The following is a 13,470-nucleotide window of genomic DNA, read 5'->3' as shown; positions in this document are numbered from 1 at the left end:
TCTGCCGCTTCAGCACTTGCTCCCTTTCACCCCAAGCTCAGTGCATTGGTCCCTCCGCTCCCTTGGCCCCGTTACCGGCGGGGAAGGGAATCCCTGGAGAGTGGGGTCTGGGACAGCCGCGGGGACGCGAGCTCCCCGCCCGTGAGGACGCAGCGTGCCTCCACTACGCAGCGTTCACACAAGAAGCGAAGTCAGCCTTGCACGGTGCATTGGGAATGCAGTTTAATTTGTTTTCTTATCCTTGTTTAAGAAAGATCTTTTAGTAAGTAAGAGCCAGGGGGTTTATCTGTGTTTGGCTGGCAGGGGCACTACGTGCCAGAGTCTTTTCAAGAATGTGCTTTGTTGCTGTTTACTGAGGATGCCGTTGTTATAGATGTCGTGGGGGGAGACTGCAGCCCTTCTCTGCCGGGCTGAGTCATGATGCCAACACTTCCATTGCAGAGCCCGAGCCGCGCATGCGGTGTCTCAGCTAAATCTGATTTTCAGTGGTTTTTTTGCAGATCGCACAAGTGAATTAATTCCCCCTACTTCTGTTTCCCTCACACCAAATGGATCCTATAAATGTTCCAGTGCAAAACATTGCAGCAATTTCCACATTTCCAAGGTTACACTGATAGAGTACGTTCCTGGAACTCACCCTCTGTTTTCTGCTGCTAAAATTTTGCTGGGGGCCAGAACCCCAGGTACTATTCTCCCTAGACTGGGGTTTTTCACAGTCCCATGGGGATGTCTATTAAGTACAGAGGCTCATGTAGAGCTTTGCAGGATGCAAAAAAGACCTTCCCTGTCTCTCTTCCAACTGCCCTTAGGCTCAGATGCTGCAGTTCCCACTGTTCTTAATATGCCTCATTTAAAGCAAGTGCCCATAGAAAAATAAACGGTCTGGTTACCTGTATATAAGGCTTTTTGGTTTAGAAGGGGAGAATTCAGGTTTGAAGAGGCATAGGGCTAGTGAACTGAAATCCTTGATTGGGAATGCATGGGAGAGTAAATTACATCGGAAATGAAAGTGGTGTTGCTATATAGTAGGATAATAAACCTTGCGATGTGACAGTGTGTTGAGATTAGAATATGCTTTGACTGTGTAGGAAGAAAAGCAACCTCCTCTTTGCCACACTAGGTAGAAGAAATGGGAATTATCATGGGTATTGTCATTTCTCCTTCTCTATCTTAAAAATTATTTGAAGTGATAGAAGATAGTACTGCGATAAGAGAATTACTTACAGGTCTGGTAAATGCTCCTGTCTAACTGTCATTGTGCTTCTAATTTCTCAGCCTCTCAACATTGCCTACAGTCACATCTATAGCTCCTACCGCAACTTTGTGGGGCCACCTCATTTCAAGACGATCTGCAGGCTTCTTGGCTATCAAGGGATCGCAGTGGTCATGGAAGAGCTGTTGAAGATCGTCAAGAGCCTGGTAATTCTGAGCCTAACCCTGGCGATGGAGAAACCTTAAGAGGCGCAGGTTGGACAGTCAGCCTGGGCTTTGGGTTCGTGGTGTTCACGTCTCAGCACCTTTGTGTCCCTTGAGCCACACTAAAACACTTGCATTAATAGTGTGGTTTTCACTGTTGCCGAGGAATCCCACTGATTCCCATGGGATGGTGGAGTGATCAGCCACCCCCGTCTGGGGCTGGTGGAGCTGGCATACTGCTTGCTAAAAGCCACCGGGAAGTGATGGGGTGGCACTCATGGTCCATCAGCAGTGCCTGTACTGCAGTCTGGGAGACCTTCAGGACGCTCAAGAGTGCTCATGCTCAACACAAGAGCACTCTGTCTCACCTCCACAACCCCTGGAGAGCTGCAGGAAAGTAGAGAGCAGGCAGGAAAATTGATGAAACCAACCTTTTGAGTCTTTATAAGAAAATTCCTGCTATAGGTGAGTGTCTCTTCAAGCCATACTGCCCGTTTCCATCAAGTATTTTGAAGACAGGCTGCCAATTGCCCTATCTGTTTTCTAGTTCTCTCTTTGTCAGAAGAGAAGTCTGTCAGATGTGAAGTCTGCAGGGAAATGATCCCGTGCGCTCCCTAAGGGAACTAGCAATACGCAGCATTAAAAAGGAGGGAGGGAGTGCGCAAAAACGTATAATTTTTCAAATCATGCTTTTTCTACCAAAAAAAAAGATTATTTTCATTCCTTATAAATATTTAAATTCTGTTTTGACTGCAATGACGTCGTTTTGAACTTGTCTAACAAAGCAATGTAAAACTGAGAATTTCAAGCATGTATCCAGTTTCCCTATTGTAAAGCACCATCATTACTGAAGATGTAATTTGTGTCACTTAGTTGAAAATACTGTAGCTGGTGTGCAAGATTAGACAGCATTCAGCACAAAGACAAAGATTTTATGTTTGGCTAAATAGCATTTAGTGCATAATCCCACATAATGGATCTACAGGATGCAGGTGTATAACTCCAAATGGCAGCAAGCGCTTTTAACTAACTTTTCTCTTGTCCATATGAGTTCAAAACATCAGAAACTTGTTCTACATGCTTGTAAATTCTTTTTTTGAACTCGGAGTATCTAGTGATTGTTCTTCAGGTGGAAGGAACATTTCCCGTGCTGGGGAATGACCCCTTTAGCAGCTCTGGTGAAATGCGTTTTGGGTTAGGAGCACAAGTCCAGATGGATCGAAAACTGAGCCTTGTTTGGATTTCAGCTGCAAACAATGCAAACACGGCAAGCTGTATTTTGAAGTCGAAAATCCATGCGGCTGTGATTTATTATTTGTGAGGAAGCTGTAAAAGCAGTCTAACTCCATGCACTTGGGCTGAATTTTATCTCAGAGTGATATCCAAAGTCAGCAAGTTCTTCTTGGACGCCAGCTGAAGTGTCATCCTGTGCTGTCAGATGTGGACCCGTCCACAACCAGCCTCTTTCGAAAGCAACACCAGCAGAAGCCATCATTCCAGTTTAACCTCCCTTTGTCTCCAACAGTTACAAGGCACCATCCTGCAGTATGTGAAGACTCTGATCGAAGTAATGCCCAAGATATGCCGCTTGCCAAGACATGAATACGGCTCTCCAGGTGGGTGCCACAGACAGATGCGTAACGGTCTGAGCAAGAGCTCGCCCATGGGTTGGTACAGCAATTACTCAGGCACACACTAATAATTAAACAAGGTTTGGCACCCAACATGCCAGTGTAACGTGCAGCCAGGCTCGCTGAGACACGCTTTCAGCTGCTTTGCTCTTGACACTGGAAAGTATAGGGTTCTTTTCCAGGAAATCTCCTGTTAGAAACTTCCCTTTGAACACACAGATTGACTGATAAGGGAATGTCTTCTGGTAGCTTATGTTTTGTTTTCAGGAGTTTGTAAGCTTTTGTTACTGTGGGTTCGCTGATACTTTTCAAAAGCTCTACTTAGCTGATGGAAAGATTTTTTTGCAGCATGACTGCAGTCTGCCATTGAGCTGGATGGGGAAACTCTGGCTGGTGTCCAGGAGCCAGCACCAGGACATCCATTACAGTCTTGAATCTCTTTTTTCCTCTGATTAGGAAATCCAAGGGCTTCATATTAATTACTCCCTATTTCCCAAGGGTCACTGAGAGCAGGGTAAGACACTGTGTGCTAGTTCTCCCCAGTGCCAGTCTCCGTCTATCCATTTAGCACTTACAGCTTGCAATTTGTGATTAAGGAAACATCAGGCACTGATTGTCTTTTTATCCAAGTTACCGGAGGGTGATTCTGCCCTCGCTGTTCTGACTGTCCTTCCTTGTCTTTTAAGGAATCCTGGAGTTTTTCCACCATCAGCTGAAGGACATCATTGAGTATGCAGAGCTGAAGACCGACGTGTTCCAGAGCCTCAGAGAAGTGGGCAATGCCATTCTCTTCTGCCTCCTTATCGAGCAGGCTTTGGTAAGGCAAAACCCCCTGCACCAACAGATCGTACTTGAAATTGCCAGCTCAAGAGTATAAGTGGAAAATGGGTTCTCCGGCAGAAGAGTTTGGGAAATGTTATTTTCCAGCTTCTCGTGCGCTCAGGGTCTCTCTGGGGCTGTGTTACTGGGGTCTGTGGGCATGTCCATGGGGATGGTGTGCATTGGCGCTTGGTCACTGGCATCTGGGGTTGCTGAAGGAGAATCTGAATACTGGAAGATCTAGATTTAATTCTTGGACCCAAAGCTACCCCATGTTTGTCCTTCTCAGAAATTAAACCAACTGGAGCTTATTTCTAGATTGTAAGCTCTTTGGGGCAGGGATCAACACTTTGTTATATACATATTCGTACAGTGAGAAGTAGATTTGAAGCCTCTGCTCTTTTGGGGTGCCAGTGCAATAAAAACAATCCTGATTTGTTCTAATGGTGATAAGGCTAAAGCCGTCCAACAGTAAGGAAACACCAGAAGAGCCGATGATATATTTGCTATGACTTATCTTCACTGACAGCTTAGCTGGAGTGATGACCTGCTATTGCCCCCTGCACAAGTGTGCTGTACACGCACAAGTCCCTCAGCCTCTCAGCTCATGGGATGCCCTTTCTGATATGGGGCAAAGGCTGTGGCTGAGTGTCACATATCTTCTATAGCTTCTAGTTTCTCACACAATAAATCTACTTCATAATGAATCTATCTCTCAGTGTGGCCTAAAGCCAACTGAGGAGTGTTCAACAACACAGTTTTACTTTCAAAATGCATACTTCATGTCATAATGGTTTTGGCAGGGTTGTTTCAGTTTTTCCACAAATATTTCAGAAAGACTTCCCTAGCATAAGATGGGATTTCCAAGCAAAGCCAGAAGGTTTGGTTCAGAGCAAGACCAGAAGTTCAAAGATTCCAAGTTTTATCCAACCATAGTGCACAGGGAAAACTGAAAATCTCTGCGTGTCCTCAAAATGGATATTTCTACCCTTGCCTTTGCATTTTAACCCGAAGTGTAGAGACTTTTAGATCCTGATACGATGTATCAAACACATTCAGTAAGCAGTAGTTGCCTAAGATTAAGAACACTAGAGAGATGTATATCACCTAGCAGCTTGGCTTTATTTTATAGAATGGCCAGATTTGCCAGCTATATCCTGGCAATTTCTGTTCCTTTTGTGGCTTCGTCACTGCTTTCTGCTGTTCTCAGTGTTGGATTTTATGCTAGATGTACTGCATTTGCCTGTTCCGTCCCATCTTTAAATGGACACTTAAGGGACACATGGTGGTTTCTTTTAGAAATCCTTCATTTCGATGCAAAAACATTCCTCCAGTCCCAGGAGCTGTACATCAGCAGGATACTGGCATTTTAGAATAGCAGAAAATAAAGAAAAGAAGATGGTGAGAATTTGGGGAAGGTTTTAGGAAGACTGCCCATCAAAATCCACATCTGCCCACTTTCTGTGCCAGCCAGACTCTCCCTCTCTGATCCCCAGTTTTTCCATATAGAAACAGAATATAAAGCCATTTTGCACGCAGTGGGCACTGGTTCTTGCTCACTGGAAGATGTCAGATGCGTAGAGACATCACGTAACAAGATTTTCCCTCTAATGGAGCTCTTATGCAGCCAGAGCAATCGCTTTTACGGTGCAGTTATCTTCATAGCTGTCAGAACGATCTAAGGCTGGTGGTGTTTGCTGGCAGAGACTGCTGTAGTGAAGATGCACAGTCTGCTCCATTCTACCCCCTTTTTATTGTTTAAATTTGAGGAATGAGGGGTTGCTTGGGACTAAATTTCTACACAGAATTTTTACTCACAGGTAATGGGCCTTGGGGAGGAGATCTATTAATAACATGGCTAATTTGGGGGCAGTTATCAGGTGAACGCAGGCTGCAAATGGTGAAAATACTCCCTTTATCAGAGCAAAACAGCAGTGAAAGAACGTTCATCAAGGAACTAATAGTGTTTTGCAAACAAAATAACCAAGGTGATAGGCACACACCGGCAGCATCAGCATCTCTCTGCCCATGGAGGGACCCCAGGCTGTTCCTGTCCCTCCAGCACTGTGTCACAAACTGCACTCCCACAAACTCGCTCCCATCCCAGCGTCCATGTGCCGGCACAGCCTCCTGCAGCTTCATGCTACACTGTCCTCTCCCTCTCGGCTGGAAGGGGGGGTATCCACCCGTGCATCCCAAACAGACCCAGCCCAGTCATTCCATCTGGCCCCCGAATATTTTTTGCTGCGCTGTCATGACCTGCTTTCGAGTGTGTCTAAATCTCTACAGTAAGCTCAGAAGTGAAAGCATGACCAAGAACTAGACTTCCGTAGGAGCAAACGAATGCCTTGTTGTGACGCAATGCCTCTGTGTTGAACAGCTTTGGTTTCCTTGCTGCTGTTTCCCATTGCAGACTCGTATACGATGTATTGTCAGCCATCGCTCCTCAGTCTCCACCTGCCTATTTCTAGGTTTCTCCTCCTTGTGCATCTGTGTTTGGGATTATTTTTTCTCAAGTGCATCGGCATGCGTTCTCTCGGGTGGCATCTCATGATGTTATTCCTCTCTGGACTTCTGTATTATTCTCCCTGGTGCCTACACCACTGGGATTCTGGTCTGATGGCACTGGCTGAGAACACCATATGAACAACCAAATAATTTCAGATCAACTTATTATGTACCTATTTGCAATAGTATATTTGCATAAAAAACGCATCAGTGTATTTTACATGTACAAATCTTAAAATAACTAAGCCAAAGGGTAATTTCCACCTGGGCACTCTCTGTAAAAACAAACTGCAGGAACTCATCGGGGTAAGATGAAACTGAAACCTCCATGTTCTTTATCCTCTCTTACTTGCAGCGTTAGTAAGTGGGATGGAAAATAAACATAAAGCTCTGGCCTTGTACAGGCAGGAAGTACCTTAGTGGAGTTAAGGAAACTTCCTGGTTAAGTTGAGAGGTATTTCTTCTAGTTTTAGTTCATTTAGGTTCAAGCTGTTGAAGTTACTACTGAGATGGGTTGGATTTGTATAGATGCCATGGACATGAATTGTTGTAGTGTTGCCCAGGTCCCTGAGCCATACACTCAACCCCTGTAGGTATTTTTTAACTTACTTTATCTTTCTTTCTTCCTGCCTCAGTCCCAGGAAGAAGTTTGTGATTTGCTGCATGCTGCTCCCTTCCAAAATATTTTGCCCAGGGTCTACATCAAAGGTAAGAAGCTGAGAGGGAAGCAGTGGACAGACTCAGAGGTCTCTGCCCAGAAGCTGTTTCTCTCTCATTTCTGCTGAGGATTAGTTCTGGCCCTGCTTCCCCCTCAAAATAGATAAGCGGATACAGCCAAAAGTCAGGTGGAAACAAACGCCAAGGGTGCATTTTCTGTAGCCTAGTTACAGGCTGAGACCTTAGTCAGTTTGGGGGTTCCCTGAAGGTTTTAAAGCCATTTTGCAGCCTCTTTGGAGAATGACAGCATGAAATGTCCGTCTCAACAGGAGTTATCAGTAACAGGAACATGCTTTTGGACATGTGTGATGAAGCTGCTGCTGAGGCTGCAATCGCACATCCCTCCCCTCTCTGCATCACTGGTTCCCTCATTTGCTGTCGGTTTGGCTCACTGATCCAAAGTCTCGTTGGATGGTTGCTGGGGGGCAGCTCTGAGCAAACTCAGCGGAAATTGCGGGTCTCCACTTCCTCCTCTCATTTCACTGTTTGCTGCTCGCTTGACAGAAGGAGAACGCTTGGAGGTGCGCATGAAGCGTCTCGAAGCCAAGTATGCCCCACTTCACCTGGTTCCCTTAATAGAGAGGCTGGGCACTCCGCAGGTAAGGATTTCATTGAAAGGGATGGCTGTTGAAAATTCATAGCACTCCCCAGATGGCCTGTTTGGCCTTGGGAGAGTGATCCTTTTTTTATTTTTTTATTTTTTCTAAAACATCAATCGGACGAGAAAATCAGAATCCTTGCCCTAGCAGACGCTTTGAAGAGAAATTTGTGAGTGGGTCCAGAGATGTTGTGTTGCTGCCTCTGGTCTGGAGAGCTGTCGGGGAGCTGTAAGGCAAGTGTGCTAGAAGCCAGCTCTGAAGAAAACCAACTCTGAAAAACTCTTCTCCATTTTAAAAATATGGAGAATGGCTGGGGTGGTTCAAGGGGAAGCTTTGCAGGGCTGTCCCTGACTCAACCAATTGCCATCACTTTTGGGGATCCCATTTCAGGGCTGCACTGTGGTATATTTTTAAGCTCATCCCTGTCAAGGAATACATCTGAGAATGGTTTCCCTCCTAGCACATGCTTAGAGCTTCCGCACATGCTTAAAATTACAGCTCCATTTAAGTGTTTTCTTGAGGTGGGTCTCAGCTTGGAAAAGATCTCTTGTGCAGAAATTGAGTACTGTTAAAAATATCTCTGTAGACTGATCAGTGTAATGCGCCAAATTTGAGCTCCATTGATACCAATAGCCGAACTTCCATTGAGTGCTTAGTGGGGTTGATGGGATAAAAATCATTCAAATTATTAATGAATCAAGACCATTTTTCTATAATTACTGCCGAGGTAATGGAATGGACACTCAGTTGTATGAGGTGACAGATCTATGGCAGGCAGAAAGTTGTTAATTTTTTGTCTTGTTTTTCTGATGGATCAAGGACATTTTGAACTTTGCTTCATTGGCATCCATATGAAACAAAAAAATTCGGCCATATAACTGAGGACTTTGTCTTACTTTGTAGACACTTCTCTCGTTTCCCATCAGCTTCCTTTTAAAGGAGACACTCGAGAAAAAGAATTCACCTCTGTGTTTTTGTGTCTTTGTGTTGGTCTTTCTCTCTCTCCTTCTTTCCATGCAAACTCATCATTGAAAGCTGCTATTAGAGTCCACTCGTTGCTTATCTCTGCCATAGTTACGATGATGATGATGAGAACAAAAGGTATTTCATGTCCCGCTAAAGATTAATTTTTCTGTAAACTGTTCCCATATTCATCACACAGTTGGGTACCGGATCTTTTTTGAGCTCAGATGAACACAAGAGTCGCTTTCTTTAGGTACCTCCATAGCTTCTAAGCTTGCTCCTTATGCGGTTTTGGACACGCATTTTGGAAATGCAGTTTTGGACACAGGCCATATGGGATATTTTTCCTGCAGAACGCATAAGCGCCTTTTAGCAATTGTCCAGAATCTGAGCAGAAGTTGCCTGCTTGATGCCTCTCCCAAAAGGTGGCCCTGTGCATTTCGTCTAATGACGTGCTGTGAAGGGGCTGATCCAGAGGCTGCTGTAGTTAGTGGGGATCTATCAGTCCTTGCAGGCTTTGGGTACTTGCAATCTTGCCAATTAACAAGCTGTAAAAGGGGTATGGCACAACTGGATTTGTGCAATGGCAGGAAACCTGTCAGTGACTGTTGTAAATAATCGTTTTGCATTGGGAATCCAGAGGCAGTTGTTTGCTAGGTGATTCATAAAGAACCGGGGGGTGGGGGTGTCAAAGTGGTTCATTAACGCTGAAAAGTGGTTCATTAAGGCTGAAAGGCTGAAAGAGCTGGGACTCTTTAGCCTGGAGAAGAGAAGGTTGAGGGGGGACCTGATTAATGTTTACAAGTATCTAAAGGGTGGGTTTAAGGAGGACGGAGCCAGGCTCTTTTCAATGGTTCCCAGTGACAGGACAAGGGGCAATGGGCACAAGCTAGAACATAGGAAGTTCCGTTCAAATACACGGAAAAACTTCTTTACGGTGAGGGTGACAGAGCACTGGAACAGGCTGCCCAGGGAGGTTGTGGAGTCCCCTTCTCTGGAGATTTTCAAGACCCGCCTGGATGCAGCCCTGAGGGATGTGCTTTAGGCAATCCTGCTCTAGCAGGGGAGTTGGACTAGATGATCTCTAGAGGTCCCTTCCAACTCTGAAGATTCCGTGATTCCGTGATTAAAGGAATCCTCTCCCTTTTAATGCTGATCATAGAGGTTATTTAGTAAGAGATTTTCAAAAGTGCTTAGTTAATCTAATTTTTTCATTGGAAATAATAGGAGCCTTTCATTTTGAAGACAGAAGGAATAGTAGAGCCAGCGCAGTGGCATCCTTCAACAATTTACCTAGAGAGCACCCTTCCTCTCCTGATCTTAGAGACCAGTGGGACCCCAGACAGTGAGGCAGATCTGGCCACAAGACTCATAGCTCTCCAGATGCCTTCACCATGTTAAATATCTACCTCACCGTAATAATAAGAGACTGGTCTTAGGGTGATGAATTTTAGAACCAAATTCTGTCTGCGAATGTGTGTAACCGAGTGGCACTACATCCTTTGAAAGCCAGGTACATCCCTTTCTAGAGTAAGGTTTCCTCAGAAACAGTATACTAAGATCATCGGACTAGTTTGTTCTCAAAAGTACTTGTTCTACCACTATATCTTAGCAAACAGTAATGCTAACACCTATTTTATATGTGAAGTAGCTTTACTTCTTCTCTGTCCCCATTTTGCCATCATGGACTAGTGTGTGCAGATACTAATCTGTACCCGTAAGAGTTTGGAGCCGGGGAGGAAAGTGTACAGCCTTTAGCTATAAAAACAAGCTGGATAAAATAAATCTTTACTTGCTAAGCAAACATATGCAAGTGAAACTGGTGATATCATTCCTGCGTTTAACAAATCTAGGGATCCCAGACCCAATCTGGCCTCTGCACAGCAGTACAGCTTTCCCTTAATATTTGCTATTAGTTGAACATTAATTGATCCAAGGTTCCCAGAACGTCCTTGAAATTGCGGCACAAGCAGGAGTTTTAACGCTTCTAATGTCAATAGCCACCAAACTAAAAATCCTTTAGGTTACAGCCAGCATAAACTAATAGTCAGGAAAGGGGACGTGCAGGCACATTCATGTGTTTTTGAATGGAATAAAGATCACCCAAGTAAACTGAGCATAATTCATGTTCTTAATGTCTGGCCAGGACATGTGCCTGCCCATTGTAGCAGGTGCTCTGAGCCCCCACCGTGATTCTGGTCGGGATGACGTTTTTATAGGCATTTACAGGGAAGCTGGAAATGGAGCAAATGCTTAAAAACTGCTCAAAGCTCCGGGAAGTCCTCTGGGATAGGCGGGCGGTCAGTAAGCGTCATGCTTGCTCTGCATGCCTCTGCCAAAGCGGTGAGAGGGGTAAAAGGCTCTTCCTGAGGGGTCGGGGTGCCGTGGCAGCCGCTCGCCCACCGGGGTGAGCACAGCAGAGCCGGAGCCTCCCACAGCCGCGGTACAACTCGAACAGCACTCGGCTGCCCTTTCCCCTGTTAGTTTTGGCAGCGCTGCCAAGAGGAGTCAGTAATGCCGCTGGAAATGGCAAGAAATGGGGGAGCTGAGAGGATACCAGGGCAGCGAGCAAACTCCACGCCTGCACCCCAGCCCCACTCAGCGAGCTCTGTGGGGTCGGTGCTCCCCTGCTGGGGGGAGGCCTTGCTTAATTTTTTAAAATTCCCCCCCCTTTTTTTTTTGTCTTTCTGGGGGAGCAGTGGGGCTGAAATGAAGTCAGTTCTCTTTTCATTTCCCTCTAGTGTGCAAGCCAAATGAACTCCATCCAGTGGGGCCATTCCAGAATTGTACATGTGATTCTGAGTGGGGATGTCACAGAAATTCTCCACACACGTAAAGCTTCCACATTCCGTTTGACTTATAAACTACAGGTTTTCCAGTATTAAGGTTCCCGTGGCTTCTCATCTTCCTCAGAGCTTTTTAACCCAAACTACAAAAGAAACCAAGAAAGCCATAGGCTATATCTACATATTAAAGAGATGATGGCAATGGGAAGTGTCCTGGGACGCCAAATGTCCCTGTTCTCTCCTGTTTTATTTTCATAATCTGCAGAAATCATGAAATTAAACCCAGCAACACTGAGTAGCACTAACAGAACAGAACAGCATACTAGCAAAATTAAGGATCAGTATTTCTGATCAGAGCTTTGCCTTCAACTTCTGCTTTCTGACGTACATAGTTATTTCAAAAAGATGCTTAGTTTGGTGAAATATAATTAGGCACCATATTAAGTCTTCTTCTGTTTGAGGGATGAGTATTCTCTGGTGGGGAGTGCCATGGGAGCAGCCATCAGAGGTAAGGTTGGACCTTGCATGGGATTTGTGTTAACTTGGAAAGAGCCGGGGAGACCGGGAAGCATTAAGTCCAGTGAGAAGGTCCATCTGTATTACGTTGTCACTTCTGTTTCTTTGGTTGTCCTCCTCCTCAGCAAATAGCCATCGCCCGGGAGGGTGACTTGCTGACCAAGGAGCGGTTATGCTGCGGGCTGTCCATGTTCGAGGTGATCCTGACGCGAATTAGGAGCTACCTGCAGGACCCGATCTGGCGTGGGCCACCCCCAACAAACGGGGTCATGCACGTGGACGAGTGCGTGGAGTTTCACCGGCTCTGGAGCGCCATGCAGTTTGTGTACTGCATCCCCGTGGGCACCAACGAGTTCACTGCAGAGTGAGTGTCCGTCGGTCAGTTCTGCCGATAGCACCACTCACGAGCTAGTGGGACCGGCAAGCCCCTGAGATGCCCTCAGCTGCAGCGATAGCCTCAGCCAGTGTAGAGGTAGAGGGGGAACACGGGTCCATGAGGAAAGGACTTTGTTGTGCATGGATATAAAGAGATGCCCAGAGAGCTTTCTATCTGAACAGCTGGGGAAAAGAGCAATGTAAATGGACATGCCCAAGGTGACATGCAGGAGGAGATGGGTAGATGGGCCAGCAACCCAAGTCAGAGGCTAGGTCCTCATCCATCATACCCTGTGATGCACCCTGCACAGCCTGGCCCTGGTCTAATTCTGCATATCTCCTCCTGAGTTCATTTTCTCTAGGTCCACACCCACTTTCTAGGATTAGGACTGAATCTGATTTCCCTAGGAATTCACCAAGGAAAGTTCCTAGTGCCATGGTAGGACTTCTCTTACCTAACTCTATCCTGTCGTCTCTCCCCATCCCATCATCCTGTCCTCCTTCCAGGCAGTGCTTTGGAGATGGTCTAAACTGGGCAGGTTGCTCTATCATTGTTCTCCTTGGACAGCAACGGCGCTTTGACCTCTTTGACTTCTGCTACCACCTGCTGAAGGTGCAGAGGCAGGACGGGAAGGATGAAATCATAAAAAATGTGGTAAGTTGAAGGGTGAGGTCCCAAAGGACCCAAACCAGCACACTTCTCACTCTGCTTTCTGTCTTGCTTTGTCCAAACTCATAAATTACAACCATGCCCAGTGTTAGCCTTATTCAGACTGGACACACTCTCTGTGAGATTTCCGTCCGCAGTCTCAGCAGAGAGGCCAAGGTTTTAATTGGCTTGACAGTCAAATCCTTTTTCTCCCAAAGCTTTTACTTTCTTCCTGGGGTTAGGAAGCTGGAGCAGAGAAGCTGGTATTTCCAGTAACCATCCTGTGATCTCAGTGGCTTTATCAATAAGCAGCTGGGAGTCTAGACTTCAGATCGGTTAACTTAGGACCACTCACTGACCTTGTTAATGCTCTGCCTTGAGTCATCAAACCCTATAATGAAGTGAGTCACCGGTCCCTGGGAGGTGCTAAGTGGAACTGTAACACGTGTTATAGCTGCTTTGCTTTAGCAGGGGTTTCTCAGCAGCAGGGC

The 13,470-nt window shown here is 45.8% G+C and overlaps 2 protein-coding genes across 9 annotated transcripts in view; one reads left to right on the top strand and one right to left on the bottom strand.

The window, feature by feature from the left end:
• FNDC9 (fibronectin type III domain containing 9) overlaps positions 1 to 13,470 on the bottom strand; it is a 29,870-nt gene that overhangs the window by 6,760 nt on the left and 9,640 nt on the right. The gene's annotated exons all lie outside the window — the stretch shown is intronic.
• Positions 1 to 13,470, top strand: part of CYFIP2 (cytoplasmic FMR1 interacting protein 2) — a 56,640-nt gene that overhangs the window by 38,897 nt on the left and 4,273 nt on the right. For all 8 annotated transcript variants that reach the window (XM_054217080.1, XM_054217085.1, XM_054217084.1 and 5 more), the window contains exons 24-30: positions 1,276 to 1,419; positions 2,942 to 3,032; positions 3,734 to 3,864; positions 7,010 to 7,082; positions 7,596 to 7,690; positions 12,081 to 12,319; positions 12,838 to 12,985. In XM_054217080.1, coding sequence (XP_054073055.1) covers positions 1,276 to 1,419; positions 2,942 to 3,032; positions 3,734 to 3,864; positions 7,010 to 7,082; positions 7,596 to 7,690; positions 12,081 to 12,319; positions 12,838 to 12,985 — 921 coding nt within the window. The remainder of the gene's footprint in view (positions 1 to 1,275; positions 1,420 to 2,941; positions 3,033 to 3,733; positions 3,865 to 7,009; positions 7,083 to 7,595; positions 7,691 to 12,080; positions 12,320 to 12,837; positions 12,986 to 13,470) is intronic.

This window comes from Rissa tridactyla, chromosome 11 (genome assembly GCF_028500815.1).
Source record: "Rissa tridactyla isolate bRisTri1 chromosome 11, bRisTri1.patW.cur.20221130, whole genome shotgun sequence".
Taxonomy (NCBI): domain Eukaryota; kingdom Metazoa; phylum Chordata; class Aves; order Charadriiformes; family Laridae; genus Rissa; species Rissa tridactyla.
The sequence above is the reverse complement of the archived record's forward strand: the minus strand, read 5'-3'. Positions and strand labels throughout refer to the sequence as shown.